General features: G+C 42.6%; 1 protein-coding gene across 3 annotated transcripts in view; it reads left to right on the forward strand.

Annotated features, from left to right (window-relative positions):
* Positions 1–14,876: 14,876 nt before the first annotated feature.
* Positions 14,877–17,801, forward strand: part of FGF10 (fibroblast growth factor 10) — a 199,394-nt gene continuing 196,469 nt past the window's right edge. The window contains exons 1-2 of one of the 3 annotated variants that reach the window (XM_033931670.1): positions 15,012–15,245; positions 15,594–16,248. In XM_033931670.1, coding sequence (XP_033787561.1) covers positions 15,960–16,248 — 289 coding nt within the window. In that variant the 5' untranslated portion in view covers positions 15,012–15,245; positions 15,594–15,959. Of the gene's footprint in view, positions 16,249–17,801 lie in introns of all 3 variants that reach the window. The other 2 variants (XM_033931680.1, XM_033931659.1) reach the window with 2 other exon arrangements.

Below are 17,801 nucleotides of genomic sequence, written 5' to 3' on the forward strand. Positions count from 1 at the left end.
ACCAAATGTGTTCTGACAAGCCATGCTGACAATGCCTTGGTCTCTCCTCCTAATGGTCAGTCAATAATGGACCCCTAATGGCAAATCAAATGCTGCAGGACTAAATGTTAAATTTTGTTTGCTATGAAATGAAGGAACCCCCATATTAATCCTTTTGTGTCATATAAATCAAAAGATTATCTTTGGAATGTGATAAATCCATAGAGAAACTATAAAAACATGTGAGGCTGACAGTCAAATAAAAGAAAAATTCCAACAACCCCATATACACAAAAAATTGGTGTAAAACGTGCCTTGAACTAAGGGGCACACAAAGAGGAATACCCCTTCAACGAACCCCTTTGGCAAGCCCTGGCAATGAGCCATCAGCACTTGTTGTTTTTTTAAACTGTGGGGCTCACATCTCATGATATCTACAAGACGGACATGGCTAGTTCAGAGATTGAAGCTGGAAGTGGGTGAGACTTTCTCCAGCCCCAGGAACAAGAAACTCAGGAAAACTAAGCAACAGCAGAGAAACAAATAAATAATCAATCAATGATCAAATTGGCAGGAAAATACAAAGTGGACAATGCTCAAATGAAGTGTTCTAGTACAATTACTCAATGAGTACATTCATTACCATATTTGAGTTGGACAGCTGACAGTCTATGATGTCTGCCAAAGGGGTGTGGCTAGATCAGACACTGATATTGGAGGTGAGCTGGACTTCCTCTGGGGCTGGAAATAATGACCTCAGGAAATACAAATCAACAGCAGATAAACAAAGTCTAGCAGATTAGCAGATAGTAGCAACATGACCAATGTTCAAATAAAGGACCAAGGTAGCCTTACAGCACGTGGAACATGGAAGGGGAAGGGAATAAAAGAGGGGAAAGGGATTCCAACAGCTGTCTCTGCTTTCACTGCTGCTGATGTGGGGGGAGGGGGGAGGGAAGGCAAATGGCCCTGGGGTTTTGCCAGGGCTGCAACTGTCTTGGTTTTAGGCAAGTTCACAGTTGCAGCTAATTTAATTTAATTTAGTTTAATTTAGCTTTAGTTAATTTAAAATTTAATTTACTCTAAAGCTGCTTACTTCTTTCCCAGAATAAATGCCCAGTATCTGAAGCTGTGTAAGTGTTACATTCCATGTGGAAGATAAAGTCAAAGGGTCTGATACTGAGACTGTGGGAGGGAGGTCGGCTAACTATAAAAATTTGCGCTGAGCCCAGATATTCAATGCCGGGCCATTTTTGGTGACCATCATTGAATATACAGTCTATTTTGGGCTGGCTCAAACTTAACTGGCTAAGTCAATTTTAAGCGCTGGCTGATTAAGTTATAGCGGCCCAAAATAGACCAGCTATTTAAATGGCTTGATTTGACTGCTGAACTTGGCCGGTCAGTATTTAAAATCAGTGGATATTGTATGATGTAGCTGGCTAAGTTTTAGCCATAAAGCACTAATATTCAGTGGAGATAGTTGGCTAACTTCTGGTGAATATTAGCACTTAGTCAGCCAAACGCTATTTAATCAGCTAGGAGCCATTCCTGGCCACTTAAATAGTGCTGAAAATCAGGCAGAAAGATCTGGATTCTATAACCAGCACTGATATCAGCACCAGTTACAGAATCACGCCTATGGGAAAGATAGGTGCCAAAAATGTAGGCCAGGGTTATCTGGACCTACATTTCTGGCACCTATGCGCCTATGTAGGTGCTTTACCGCGTCTAATTCCATTTCTGGCTTTAGCCACACCCATAATGTTGTTAGGCGCCATAAAGTGCCTACATAAACATGATTATGGTGCCTTTTATTTAGACACAGGTAAGCTTTGGTGCTGGAGAAGGATTTTAGCACAAACAGTAACTCCTTAAAAACTGCCACAAGATTCTTAAAAAGATACACCACAAAGGCAGAAAAAGTCTGAGGATTCCAAGAGTGAAGAAAGCTACTCAGCCACCCCTAAAGAAAATAAATCAAACAAATACATACAAATAAAAATAAATTTAGGGGAAGGAGGCAATCTCAGTGTGGAGGTGAACGAAGATTCAGAACCTGACATTGCGTCTGTCATCTGCATCTTTCTGGCTAAATTCAAGCTAAGTCGGCTGTGGCCTTGTATTTTTTTCTTTTCCTTTTTTGGGGAGTTGGCTGGGGAGGATTCCTTGAGTGTTTTTTCCTACTTTTTTCACTCTCAGCGTCACTTACACTTTATTATGGTGTGATATTGATTTGCACATTGATTTTGCACACGTGGGGCAATCCATGATGGTGTGCAGGCAGAGGTGAATCACCTTTACCTTTTGCGTGAAGCGCTGGAGCTTGTCTCCCTTCGCTGACCTCCACATTGAGATTGCCTCCTTCCCCTAAATTTATTTTTATTTGTATGTATTTTTTGATTTATTTTCTTTAGGGGTGACTGAGTAGCTTTCTTCACTCTTGGAATCCTCAGACTTTTTCTGCCTTTGTGGAGAAGGATTTTAAGCATGCCGTGGACTGCCAGAAGAACTAACAAATCAATTCTGGAAGAGATCAAGCCAGTTATGTCACTTGAAGCCCAAATGATAAAGCTACATCTGTCTTATTTTGGTCACACCATCAGAAGAGAAAGATCATTGGAATAGTGCATCATATTTGAGAAAATTGAAGGAACTAGGCAGAGAGGGCAACCTGCAATCAGATGGCTGGATACGTTGAAAACAACCATGGGGATGACGCTGGAGGACCTTACCAGACTAGCACAAAAACAATTTCTTTTTAGATCTGTAATGCATCAAGTCACACTAAAGAGGATCTGTAAGACCGTATAGGTCTGCTCCAATCTGATTTGTGGCTGATTCAAAAAGAGCTATTCATGCACTAAAAAGTTTGCATACAAATGATTCATGTGGAGGTTCGTCATAATCCTTGACTCTCCAATCTGATTTATCGCTGTGAGAATTACTCTCACACATGCACAGAGCTGGCAGGGGAAGCCTGAACAGGAGAGATGCAGGGGAAAGCCTCCTGCCACTCAGCTGTTTGGAGCAGGAAACCTTTTTATTTTTTAATGGGCACAGATGCTGTGTGTGTTACACATGAACAGTAATTGCCTCATTAAAAAAGAACACACACACCCTCCTGCCTTCCCCCCCCCCCCGCTGATACTGCCTTCCCCGCTGAATCCCGATGAACGCGCTAGTGAAAATCAGTAGGAGGGATGCCCACTTCCTCCTGCCATGCCAACCACCTGTGGCAGCTAAATGGTAGGAGGGATACCCACTCCTTCCTTCCATGGCAACCCCCCTGTGCAAGAAAAAATGGCAGGAAGGATGCCCACTCCCTCCTATCACCAAAGGCCCACTCCCATGCCATCCCCTCCCCTTCCCTCCCCCAAAAAGACAGGATAGATGGCCATTCCCTGCCACCGGATGCTCCCCTGAACTACCTGACATCCTCCTCCCCCCCCCCCCCGGTACCTTTTTTTGAAGATGGAAGCAGGAGGGAAGCATGGTCCCTCCCCCTTCAAGGCCCACCAATCCAAAATGGCAGGCCTTCCCTCCTTGCCTTGGTGCATCATGTGATACACAGGGAGGGGCCCAAAGTCCTGATTGGCTCAGACGCCTAAAGTTCCTCCCCTTGGGAGGGCCTTTAGGTGTCTGAGCTAATCAGTGCCTCTGTCTCCTCCATCTGTATCCCATGTGATGGATAGGGAGGGGCCTAAGGCCCTGATTGACTCTGACGTCCTGTGATTGTAGGCTGAACTGATGGTATACCAGCCTTCAACTGCCATGAAAATTTCCTTAACATATGAAATAGAATCAGTTAACAAAATCTCAACATATAACACCCCCAGATAAGCAAAAAGAGGGGCTCAGTGGCCCCAGCATATCACCTCCCCCCGCCCCACCCTCTGAGAAAACAGGAAGAGGGACCCAGAGGCACAAGCATATCACCTCTCACTTTTAAATATCTTAGGCACAAAACCACTGGATGGGTTGCTAATTTCACATAATAAAAAATGTCCTGTGCTTGCAGGAGCAAAAGGATAAATCTGCTGTAAACTGATACTTCTCTTCTAGGGTACTGCATTGGTTCCATGAAAATGAAACAGTGATCTTTAGAATCAATCTGGGGTCCGATGGAAGTACACCACAAAATTTAAGTTTGAATGGAGTAATCCAAATGTATGTGGACAAGCACCAAGCTGTAACCAGTGTCTCTGGGCAGTCTGAAATATGGACCATGTCGGGTCTGTACCACCCATCTTTTCTGTGTGTCATTTGGATTGATTTTGTATTACCTGCATTGCTTTTATCTGTGAAGAACATTCGTGATTAACACTTTTTATCAAGAACATCATTTCCAGAGTTTTTCTTTGCTTTTGGATTTTCCTTGTTTCCTGTGGAAGATTTTGGTGTTTTCGTTGTTATGTTATACTGCCTACACACAAGATACAAGTAGGGATAGCTCGCCTACAGTAGCATTTGATCATCAGCTATATTATCAGTGTACAGTCCAGATTAAAGTGCTTGCGCATTTCAAATAGGTGTAACTACAAAGTTTACCTTGGACAAAATGGAGTGATGGCTATGTTAGACCACTTTTATCACAGGACCCCAAAATTACATGGAAACAACAGTCAACATAAGGCGATGCTACTCATGATCTTCTTCATCCAATGCAAAAAATGTGAAATAGGATGCTGTGTTTGAGAGACAGGCCAGATGCTAGAGATAAGAATCAACTTACACAAGCATCACAAAAGCTAAGCAGGGAGACACCTCTGTGCGAGAACACTTTTCAAGAACAGAGTATTGAACCAATGATTTTATGGTCAGAATGCTAACAGGAAATGTTCAAACAACCCAGGAAAGTAGGTCCTTTGAAGTTAAAACGATTAAATATTTTGAAACCCACCAGACAAGACTTAACAAATATCTGGGTTTCCTATCACATTATAAACCATAAAATTATACTGCTGTGCCTATCCATCGTTCCCTGTTTCCCACCCTCACCCCCCACCCCTACCTATCCCCATGAGACTGTCAATGGGATGCTTTTAGGTTTCACTTATGTACTCTGATATTTGTCATATTTTCTCATTTCTGACTGAAGAAGGCATTGCCTTCAAAAGCTAGTTTGAAAAAACTGTATTGTTAGTCCAAGGAAAAAAGTTTACTTTGATATGTATCTATAACCCATTTTGGAATACCTTCAACTATAACCATACTGCATTAGCCGGACGTTTGCTGCTCTTGAATGGGCGCAGATAGATGAAGGGAAATAAAGACTGTTCTTAAGCACCTTAAAAACAAAGAGTTGAGCTTATTTTCACAGAGAACTGTAATTGCATCGAAATAAATGAGTTGGAACATTCAACAGGCAGAGGGAGCAATCGAAAGAGAAAAGAGAGAGAGAGAGAGGGACAGGACATAATTTGAAAATTAAGAGTAAATTGAGAGGGATGGCAAACTATTTTATAAAAGGATAATAGACATATGGAGTAAATGAACAATATACAATTGAAGCAATAGACAATGGGATTCAAAAGAAAACGACATGAGTTTCTAGTTAACATAGGAGAGGGGAGTGAGGGGAAAACAAACGGAAGAATTAAAAAGAAGGGAGGGGGACAGAATGTTGGACCTAATGAGCTTCCCCAATGATTTTTTCTTAATTAAGCAAAGATGGTTTCAAATTGATCATTGCAGTCAATTAAAATGTGCTTGATAGTAATACGAGTTATTAACGTCATTATCATCATCCTTGCTGATGTTTTCAATTATGAATTTGGCTCTAAGACAGGCTGCATTAAACTGCTAAAGTAGTTATTAATAGCATCATGCTATTATAGAGCATTTAATATTATAGAATTTATTTATTTTTACACAATGTCCTAGAAAAAAAAGAACTGTGGTCTTAATGACATTATGGGTCAAAGAGGAAGGAAACTCACATAGTGATTCCATCAAGTGCTGAAAACATCATTTATGCTGGTTCTAAATATCTTTTAACAGGAAGAAAGATATTAAGAAGATAAGAATTGCCACACTGGGACAGACCAAACGTCCATCAAGCCCAGAATCCTGTTTCCAACAGTGGCCAACCCAGGTCACAAGTACCTGGCATGATCCCAAGGAGAAAAACAGATTTTATGCCACAAATCCTTGTTATTAAGCACTGGATTTTCCCAAGCCATCTCAATAAAAAAGAGCCCAAGAGCTTGTCTCGATGGGCGACTATAACAATGGGCTGGATGGCCCAAGTAGTCGCCCATGTGGAGTCAGTTGCAAGGGCATGAGGGGAGGTAACAGGATAGGAGGTAGGAGGGAGGGACTTGGTTTCCCACCTCGAAGGGATGGGTGGAGCAACGGGAAGTAGGGCATGATGGGAGGAGTGTTAGGGGATTGCATGCCTCCGGGGAACAGCGTGCATCCCTGTCCGTTGGAGGCAACTTTCCCGCCCACCCTCCCCTTAGGATATAGGATTCGCTCAGGTAATTTGGGGGGCTTAGGGTTGTCGCAGCGGCGGTAACCCGAGCTACAAGGTCTTCGCTCATCAGAAGATGAGTGGGTATTTGGCAGTCAGCTCAGATGAGTGGTGAGGCCGCGGGTCAGGTGACCCTGTAAGGGGAGGGGCATGGCGGTCCATGCCTACACCCCTAGGCTCATCTGGGGATGAGTGGTTAAGGGGAAGGGAGCTCAAGTGAGCAAATATGTCTTGAGGCCCGTGGCACGGAAGAGGGGCATGGAGATTCATGCCACCCCCTAGGCTCTTGCTGATACGGCAGGGTCAGGGGAATACAATTGTGATTTCTGTAAAATTGCAATGTCTTGTAGCTCGGGGTGAAGCAATTGTTCATTGCTTATTGGTTGACCCAATAAACAAAGCTGCGGCCTGAATTTTACCATCAATAAAGTGTCTGTGTTTTATTTATCAATAACATTATTGCTGAGGATATAATAGCGTGAGTACAGTGAAGGAAGGTTTCAGTAATCATGGGGTGGGTGATGGGTTAGAAGGGGTATGAGGGGACGACAACTTGGCCATTCCAGATCCATAAGTTATGGTCTATGGACGTCTCTTTTAGGAAATTATCCAAACCTTTTTTAAACTTTTCTACATTTTCTGACAACAAATTCCAGAGTTTAATTACACATTGTGTGAACGAATATTTTCTCTGGTTTGTTTTCAATCTGCTACTTAGCAGCCTCACAACATGCCCACGCCACGCTTGTGCCTTCCCTCCCTTGCCTCCGTACCTTTTTAAAATCTTCACCAGCGTCGCGCTGTTCTGGCTTCCTCTGAGATTACTTCTGGGTTGCGGGATCAGGAAGTGATGTCAAAGGGGAAAGTCAGGGTGAACAGCAGGCTGGAGAAGCTGCTCGTGCTGGCGAAGATTTTAAGAGCTACAGGGGTGGGAAGTGTGGCGCAGAAGGAGTGAGGGGGTTGGCGCAGAAGGAGTGGGGGCAGAGAGGAGGGTGTGGGGATTGGCACAAAAGGAGCAGGGGGGCAGAGAGGAGGGCACGGGGCCGCCACCGCCCCAAATGCCTCCTACCCTCGCTATGCCATTGCTGTGTGTTTTAGAGTTAGGCACTTATTTTTGACTTAGGCACCTCTGTAGGCCTAACTTAGGCGCATGCATTTAGGCCTAAAAGTTAGGATGCCTAGCACCACCTAATGCTGCTCAGGAGACACTAAGCATGATTTTATACAGTGCGCTTAATTTTTATAGAATCACAGCTAACAATGTACTAGTCCAGGGGTGTCCAATGTCAGTCCTCGAGGGCCGCAATCCAGTCGGGTTTTCAGGATTTCCCCAATGAATATGCATGAGATCTATTAGCATACAATGAAAGCAGTGCATGCAAATAGACCTCATGTATATTCATTGGGGAAATCCTGAAAATCCGACTGGACAGCGGCCCTCGAGGACCGACATTGGACACCCCTGTACTAGTCAGCGCAAATTTTTTTAGGCAGCCTATATGGCAGGGGTAGGGAACTCCGGTCCTCGAGAGCCATATTCCAGTCGGGTTTTCAGGATTTCCCCAATGAATATGCATTGAAAGAAGTGCATGCAAATAGATCTCATGCATATTCATTGAGGAAATCCTGAAAACCCGACTGGAATATGGCTCTCGAGGACCGGAGTTCTCTACCCCTGCTATATGGAATCAGGCCTGAAATGTACACATAGCTAGTATTCTGTAAAGGTAATTTTGCACAGAGCACCCATTACAGAATGCTAGCTTAGCAAACAACATTTTGGGCACCATTTATAGAATCTAGCCCATTGTACATACTCACCTATCCTCAACTACAACAAATTTGCCAGAGGATATGGTACTAAGCATTTATAAAACCCTCCTTTGCATAGGACATTGAGGTAGAAATCCAGGTCAGGATATTCATGGTTTCCTCAGTATTTTACAAAAAGGCACTGCCTAATGCAGAGCCTTTTGTGAAATATGTATAAAGACACTGACACAAGTATTTGCCAGAATGTACATCAAGAGCAAAAGTTAAAAAAATAAAATAAAATAAAAACCTACTTGTACTGCAAAAGGGTTGCATTCAGCAGGGTCCATGTTCAAGTATATTGATCATATGAGAATATGCCAATTTTTTGTTTGTTTACTTTTTGCTTGATGCAGTTTGATTGGTTGAGCAGCCTGCTCAACCAATCCAACTGTATCAAGCAAAAAGTGTTTATTTTTTATAGCTTATGCACCTTGACTCCTACAAGTTCAGGGCCTCTCCTCCTACCCCTAGGCTCCCGTTGATCTGGCAGCAGCTCCTACACCCATCTCCTCAGGTAGAACTCTTCAGGAGTGGCATCTTGCCACCACTGCCACTGTAGCCAGCAAACTGCTTCTGGCCAATCCCTTCTTCCTGGGCTGGCATCATAATCTACAATTTAATTTTGCCACCTATCCCATGACACTTTAATTTTCTCAGGAGCCTCTCGTGGGGAACTTTATCAAAAACATTCTGAAAATCTAGATATACTATATCAACCGGCTCACCTTTATCCACATGTTTATTCACACCTTCAAAGCAGTCAAGCAAATTTGTGAGGCAAGATCTCCCTTGGCTGAACCCATGCTGACTTCATCTCATTAAATCATGTTTGTCTACGTGTTCCACAACACATAGAATGGAAGGTAAAAAAGAGGGGGGGAAGGCAGCACATAAATGGAAGGCAGAGGGAGGAAATGCACATGGTTGGAAATGAAGGGAGGGGGAAAGACCATATATGAAGGAAAGGGAGAATGCACATGGATGGAAGGGAAATGGGAGGGGAAAGACTGCTCATAAAAGGGGAGGGGAGGGAGGAATGAAGAGGAGAGATGTACCACACATGAAGGAAAGGGAAGGGAAGGAAAAGGGGAGACAGATTGCACCTGAACGGAAGAGGGAGAGCTAGATAGGTTTAAGAAGGAGGCAGAAAAATTGAAGAAAGTTGAATGTGAAAGATCACTTCCTGTCTTGTGTCTATATGGCACTGAAGAAGAAAGGAGGTGAGAAAAGAAATAAAGAAATAGCAGATGGGAGGGAAGCATGGAAACAGAGTTAAGAGCACAGAGGAAAGCAGAACAAGATGAGTAGAATAATAAAATCAGACTGGAGGGGACATTTGGCTTTGTCTGCCATTATATTTCTCTGCTACCACACAAAGAGAGTAGGGAAAATGATTTTGTTTTCAGTGATTGATTTATGTTGGTGTTGAGAATTTACATTTGTTTGCTTTATTTTGCACTGTACAGGAGGACATGCATTTCTTTCTATTTCTCTGGTGTTACACGACATGTAGAGTCTGATATCTCTGCTTTTAGTTTTTGTCTTCGTTTTTTGTGGTTCCCTGTTTTGTATCAGGTGAGAGTCATGTCCTGCAGCTGAAGTGAAGGATACTTCTGGCAATTTGGTGTCTGTTAGAGAATGACATGAGGACAAATTTTTCCCTGTCCCCGTGGGAACTCATTTTCCCATCCCTGCGAGTTCTTTTCCTGTCCCTGCCCCATTCCTACAAGCTCTGCTCTCATCTGCACAAGCCTCAAACACTTTACAATCGTAAGTGTTCAAGGCTTATGCAGTTAAGGCAGAGCTATCAAAGGCTGAGTGGAATTGTCTAGATCAGAATGATGTGCACTAATGAAAGTGTCCTCCCATGCATCTGATAATATAGGAATCTTTATTCATCCAATGACATAAAAATACATCCAACGACTCAATGACTCGACATGCACATGTTTCGGCCAACAGGCCTTCCTCAGGAGTCTTGAGAGTCACCAATGTGTATATCTAGAATATATTGCCACTCTGATAGATCTTGCCAGACTTCGAATAAAAAAGAAAGTAAACTAAAACTTCTCAAAAAGCAAATATAACATCAGGTAACAAGCGTCCCGCTGCTCAAAATGAAGAAAGAGCTTACAGGCAGAGCTTACAGAAATGGGGCAGGGACAGAGACAGCAGCAAAACTCATGGGGACGGGGGTCAAATTTGTCCCCGTGTCATTCTCTAGTGTCTGTGTAGGAATCTGTAACAATCCAACTTGTTCCAATTTCTCAATAGCAGGTATATTGCTGCTCTAGGACCTGCCTTTATAGGTAGGTTTGGGCTATTATGGTTTGGTACATTTTGAATGCCTTTTTGCATTTACAGCCTCTTTGAATGTATGATCAAAGAGGCTATTCTTATGTTCTTACCCTGGAGGTCATGTGTCTGCTGCTCTCTGCTTTTGCCTCATTTGTGGCTCCACAATATCTTGCAGCTTCAGCCTCATAATATCACAGTCAAAGTGTTTTTTGATGGAATCTTCACTTCTATGCCACATGTCAGTCTGTATTTAACTCTGAAAGATTTTGAGCAGTTGTTAGTGATACAGAACTTAAGTTTCTTCACATCAATACAGAAGTCAAAAGGAGAAGTAGCAAATGTTATAGGGACAAAGCGAGATGTGACTTCATTCAGCTCAAATACTGAGCACATTAACCTTGGTTAAGGGTACATTTGCTCAAAAGTTTAACATAGGAGTGTTAGCCTCGATCCTCGAGATCCTCAATCTAGTTGGGTGTTTAGGATTTCTCCAATAAATATGCACAAGATTATCTGTATGCACTGCCTCCATTGTATGCAAATAGATTTCCTGTGAAAATCTTGAAAACCTGACTTGGCAAGGGCTGAGGTTGGACACCCCTGGTTTAGCTCATCTACTGAATTCCCTTCTATAAATGTCATCCCACACCACTGAATGGATGATGCCTCATTTGAAATGTCTTGAGCTAAATCTGAGCTTTCCTGTGTATTAAATTTTGCACTTTTTAAATTGTTGTATGTCAAAAAAGTTAGTATTATTTAAATTTCATCTGTCAAAAATAATAAAAACTACTGAAAGATTTAGTACCAGAGATGAGCTATGAATCCCCTTTTCTTGGGTTATATATATATATATATATATATATACTGTATAGATAGATAGATACACAGAGGGCCACTGAAACGTTCTTAGCCCAACCAAAAAGAGAATGATGTTGTTCTCAGTCCAACCAAGAAGAGAATGATGTGAAGCCATGAAACTTACAAATTATTCCACCCTTTTCTTGGCACTTTTCATTTCATTTCATATCACTGAAACGAAAAGTGTGGAATAACTTGTAAGTTTCTTGGCTTCACATCATTCTCTTCTTGGTTGGGCTGAGAACTTTTCAGCGGCCCCTTGTATTGCAATGTCATAATGCCTCATTCTACCAATGCCTAAGAGTCAACCTTATCAGTGATGTCACAATGACTTGGTTTCCCTATACTTGTGCCCATTTGCTAGATATATCTGCCTCATTGAAACAACGTGTCATGAAAAGTGTGGAATAGCTTGTAAGTTTCTTGGCTTCACATCATTCTCTTCTTTGTTGGGCTGAGAACTTTTCAGCGGCCCCTTGTATTGTGATGTCATAATGCCTCATTCTACCAATGCCTAAGAGTCAACCTTATCGGTGATGTCACAATGACTTGGTTTCCCTATACCTGTGCCCATTTGCTAGATACATCTGCCTCATTGAAACAACGTGTCATGAAAAGTATGGAATAACTTGTAAGTTTCTTGGCTTCACATCATTCTCTTCTTCGATAGGCTGAGACTTTTTCCATGGCCCCTGGTATATCTTTGTTAGCAGAAGTGAATGCATGTCCCACAGCCCCATTTCTATTCAAAATGACAGAACACAATTTAAAAATGAGGTTTTACTTTCATTCCATTTAGCTTATATGCATAGAGCAAAGAGATAAGATAACAGGGAGGAAAGGCCGATAGGAAAAATGAGAAAATTTTAGAGGTACCATTCTAGCCTAAGATCGGTAAGAAACAATTAATAAAGGAAACCATTAAGGTCTGATTATTGCTTCTCAAAGGGAGGTTGAATTTCAGCCCTTTGAAGTAACTGAGAATGATTCAGGCCTCATTACAGAGATATAATCTACATTCATACATTTATGTTAGTGATTCAAATCTATTGGGACAGATTGAATTCCGTTAAATAGAGCATCTTTCCTGTTTAACTTTTCTCAGGCTTTCTCAGGCTAACCCAAGAGGTGACCTAACAATACAGACTGGTGGGGTATTTAGGACTTCAACTGTGCAATAAGAAAGGTTATACAGAAAGCAGTAAAAGAAAAAAAGAGAGATATAATCTAAAAAGCCATGTCGGCTTTTCATTTGTCCCCTGTTTTGTAAATGCTCTCCCTGTCATCACACAACAAGGAGAAAAGGGCTATGTTTCACGGCATTTTAAAGCCAAGCACCAAATAGCATGCCTGCCCCGTCCAGACCTTACTAAGAGACATTGGAAGAAAAAAATTTAACTATTAGGTGCATGACAAACAGAACTCTGGATTGTGTCCTTCCTAAACACCCAAAGTCAACTATATTCATGGGAAATAGATAAAAATGATCACTGCAGCATCTGACAATTTTAGAAAATTAATTTCCTTGACTACTGCATACACTATATGATACTTTATCAACTGCAAATCTTTGTGCTGTGTTTAATTACTTGTCAGTTTAAATTTGAGGATTCCAGCTGAACCTCTTGGCTGAAAGTCAAGTCCTCGGACAACTGCATACAGAAGTGTATACTTCAGGAATTACCCAAGCTGAATGAGTTATCAGATTGATATTTCCTTTTGAAAGGATGGGGATTTCTTTGTAAACAGTATGCTTTATTGTGTGTGTGTGTGTGTGTGTGTGTGTGTGTGTGTGTGTGTGTGTGTGTATACAGTATTCTTTATTGCATATATACAATATATGCAGTGTAGATAGATAGATAGATAGATAGATATAGATATATACACACACACACTGCAGTAATCAGATATAAAAGACATGTGATAAAACCTAATTTCTAGGATCCATATCCGCCATATTCTGTTTCTAGAAACTTAAATGCAAATGTTTTTAAGGCATATTGACTGAATGAAAATCTTTCCTAAATTTGACATTTCTTAAACCAGAGGAAAGATTGATTCTACAGGCCATTGTTTCATTTTCATGGAATCAATGCAGCACCCTGAAAGAGAAGCATTGGTTTACCGCAGATTTGTCTTTTTGCTCTTGCAAGCACAGGACATTTTTTTAATTATGTGAAACTGGTCATATTTATTTTAGTTCAACTGAAAACAAGCGACCCATCCAGTGGTTTTGTGCCTAAGATGTTAAAAAAAAAAACAGAATGGAAATGAGATAGCAACCTAGTAGGTTGTGTAATAGATCGCACACCAGGGGCCGCTGAAAAGTTCTCAGCCCAACCAAGAAGAGAATGATGTGGAGCCATGAAACTTACAAGTTAGTCCACACTTTTCTTGACGCTTTTCGTTTCAATGATATGAAATGAAACGAAAAATTTCAAGAAAAGTGTGGAATAACTTGAAAGTTTCATGGCTCCACATCATTCTCTTCTTGGTTGGGCTGAGAACTTTTCAGCGGCCCCTCTAGATAACATATTTTATGATAACGTTTTTAAAACCAGTGAAGATTTTATTGTTCTGCACTGTTTACTGATGCACTAATGAACCTTCACCTTCTATTGGGCATTTTTTCTTTATTCTGGAGCATAAGACCAAGCATCACACACCGAATGCTACTCTATACCATCTCTTATGGATGAAATTATATGTGGAATGGAACTTACACATCTGAGTGAATTAGAAAAACAAAGTTTAAAACAAATGCTGTTCTATTGAGAAAAATGTGCGCATTGTATTAAGGAAATTGCATTGGGGAGGGGAGGGGGGCAGACAACAGGCATTCAAACAGATTTTTTGCTGGAAAAAAATCTTTGCAATAATGCTAATAAGTTCTTGGATTTGAAGTATAAGCGTGATTCAGTGAATGACTTCTGTTAGCAATTAGAAATTGGTCGCTGAGGTCCCTGTTCTCCTTTTTTGGGGGGAGACGACTTGAACAGTGCCCATAAATCTTGCACGCTTAAAAGGAAGAGCAGGCTGAAGTGTGAACTTTTTTTTTTTATTTTGGCAAGGGAAGCGAGACGTAAACGGTTCATTAATTCTGGACCTCCTTCGAAGCTAGCAGAGGTTAAGAAAAGGAAAGCTAAGGATGTGTTTCTTGCCCCCTCTTGACCAGCCCTAGTTTACCCCAGGGATCTCAAAGTCCTTCCTTGAGGGCCGCAATCCAGTCGGGTTTTCAAGATTTCCCCAATGAATATGCATTGAAAGCAGTGCATGCACATAGATCTCATACGTATTCATTGGGGAAATCCTGAAAACCCGACTGGATTGCGGCCCTCAAGGAGGGATTTTTAGATCCCTGGTCTACCCCATGTTTGCAAACTATTCTTGCTTTTAGCGAGTGGGGTGAGGGGGTCAGCAGGTCTGTGCCATTTTTAGACTCAGCATAGGGAGAGAAAAGCATTAGGATCCGTCAAAGAGGTCTGTCAGAGCCATAACTTATGCTGAGACTAAAAGTATCAGATTTTTAAAGACGTGCAGTTAAGATCCTGGAGATCCGGGAGGTCCGCCTTTTACCCCCCCCCCCCCCCCTTCCCAGCAACAAGCTCCAGGTGGCTCTCAAGCCCTTCACTGCCAAAAAAAGACAGAGCCTTCTCGAGAAAACAAGTTAAAAGGGGGCTCCCTAGAGGGGATTGGTTCAGCCTGGAAGACAGCAAAAATTAGTGAAGCATGAGTATACAACACATGTCGGTGGCCAGCGTTCAGTGGAGAACTTGCTAACAGGAATTAGCGCGAAGTGACGGGGCCGCAGAGCAGGGTAGGAATCCGCGCCTTGGCTTCCCACTCAGGAATTCTTTTCCACCCCACCGCAGGGGTTTCAGATGTCCACCGCGGGCTGACCCCCGGGAGCAGGGCTGACCAGAGGCACGTCCCTCCTCTGTGTTGTAATCGCTGACATTAAGGCTGCAGCTTCCAACCTGTTTACAGCAAAGCTTCAAAAAAAAAAAAAAAAAAACATGACTTCTGATTCTTCAAAGCAAAACTGCTCTTCCTAGGCTGACAATTAGCTGAAGGGTTTACAGCTGGCTCAGTGCTCGGCGAGGTCCAGACTAAGAGGCTCAGTTTCCTTCAAACTCTTGACTCTGCTGTCGTCTCTCTCTTGCAGGCGTCTGCGCGGCGTTTAGCGCGGCGAGGAGCGCTAGGATGCAGGAAGCGAAAGGCGTCTAAGAGCCGCGGCGAAGAGTTACACGGCTAAAAAGAGTCTCGAGGAAAAGCAACCGAACCCCCCAAACCCCACGGTGCCTGGAGATCTCGGAAAAGGAGGGGGGTGGGGTGGGGTGGGGATAAACGTCGCACTCCCGAGGTGACTTGTCACCTGCGTTATGGATGTTGGTGCATTGACTTCAACCCGCGTCAGAGTCCACGCCGAGGGATCCGGCCGTCCGCTCGCCTCTCGCCCGCTTCCAAGTTTGGATCCGTCCAGCATGTTTCTTTTGGTGAGAGATTTTCTGTCGCCCGCAGTTCCAGTACAATGTGGAACTGGATACTGACACATGGTACCTCCGCCTTTTCCCACCTGCCTTACTTTCTGCTGCTTTTCCTGGCGTCTTGTTGGTCTGTCGCTTGCAATGACATTGACAGGGGCATGCTGTCCTTGGAGGTCACCAACTCGTCGTCCAGCGCCGGGAGACACGTGCGGAGCTACAACCACCTCCTAGGGGACGTGCGGTGGAGGAAGCTTTTCTCCTTCACCAAGTACTTTCTCACCATTGACAGGAATGGCAAGGTCAACGGGACCAAGAAGGAGAACTGCCCATACAGTAAGTACAAGGAAAAAAAAAAAATCCCCACAAATCTGATCCAGATGGTCAAAGTTAAATATTTACTTCTAAAAGTCCTGTAAAATGATTAAGTTGAATATTTTTACACTTAAGGCACGAGTTTGTATATGTGGAGCTAACTCCGCTTGTCTTTTGTGTTTGCAATCGCTGAACTCCGTCGCGGGCGAGAAATGTTTTTTGCATGGAAGTCAAAGTTTATTTGAACTTGTCAAGCTGTGCGATACGGATGGCCTCGGTGGTGTCCTGCACGTCAGGGAAAACCTACCCAAACTTGGTCAACTGGGGTTCTGCACGTGGCGTTTCTCCCTCTCGCAGGCTGAAAACAGAGATTTGGTCGGGGAAAAGAGCATCAGGTTTGAACTTGCGTAAAAGTGTGTTTCTGTGGAAGGTCTAAGCGATCCCTGCGGACGGAGTTCACTTTTTATGAGATCTGCCGAACGCAAGGGAGTTTCAGACTCTGGCCAAGGTGAAACAAAAATCCTCCAGGCTTGATGTAGCGAGGTAGGCATAACATTGGGGGGTGGGGGGGGGAGGTTTTGCCTGAATACTTCAAAAACCTACTCTGACAAAATAACTTTGATGTAGTTTAATTAAAGCTGACTTAAGTTACCTTGAGTGTTTTGCCCGAATACTGACATGTCTGTGTGCAATGCACACAGTGGAGTTTGCATCACACAGACTGAAAGACAAGAGGAAAACGAATCGATATATAACGAATCGATATACTTTTTTAATTCAAGCCTAATCTTTTCTTGTCAAAACTTTGTAAGCTTGAAGTCTCTTTTTTTCTTTGTTGTAAATAGTTTGGAAAAGAAAGAAGTGAAACAGCAGTCTCTTTTTTTTTTTTTTTTCATTCTCTTTTAAAGGCAGTAATTTGTCTTCTGCTCGCCTGGTCTCGGGTAACCCGATCCGCGTGTCTGCACCGTCCGTAGCCTACGTGGGGCTTTGTGGTATCCTCTCGTTTGGCTTTGCTTCTTTCCTATAGCTCTACAAATATCTGGCATGTATTCACACAGACCTGGCATTAAGCATCGCTGGTCTGAACCGATTCTTTGTTCAGGCGTGTTAAGCCATCGAATCGGCTTTTCTAGGCTATCTCTCAAGTCACCGAGTTGATTCCAGGACGATTGCCTCACTCAGTTAAACGATGCCGCTTTTACGCTGTCGCACTGTTTTCAGTGACAGGTTTAAACACGGTGACTAGACTGAATCCAAGCCTTTTAGAGATCCCGCCAACTGAATTAAACTGCTGGGGATAACCAATGTGTTGTTTGGACCAGGATCGTAACTAAAGAGCACTACTACTGATTATACTCCTGTGACATGTACTGCTTTCTTAGTCTAAACTAAAGTAAAACCATAAGCTCGGCTCTTTCAGTTAAACTAGCACTAATAAGCACATGTTCTTTTTCAACCGCTGTAATGGATTTATGTTTTCATTTTCTCTGATTTGAATGTAGCCATTTCTTCTCATGGACGTTGTTTATCCATTCATTGATGATGTATGTTATGTTTGTAATATTGCAGTGTTT

Source organism: Geotrypetes seraphini, chromosome 1 (assembly GCF_902459505.1).
Source record: "Geotrypetes seraphini chromosome 1, aGeoSer1.1, whole genome shotgun sequence".
NCBI lineage: Eukaryota > Metazoa > Chordata > Amphibia > Gymnophiona > Dermophiidae > Geotrypetes > Geotrypetes seraphini.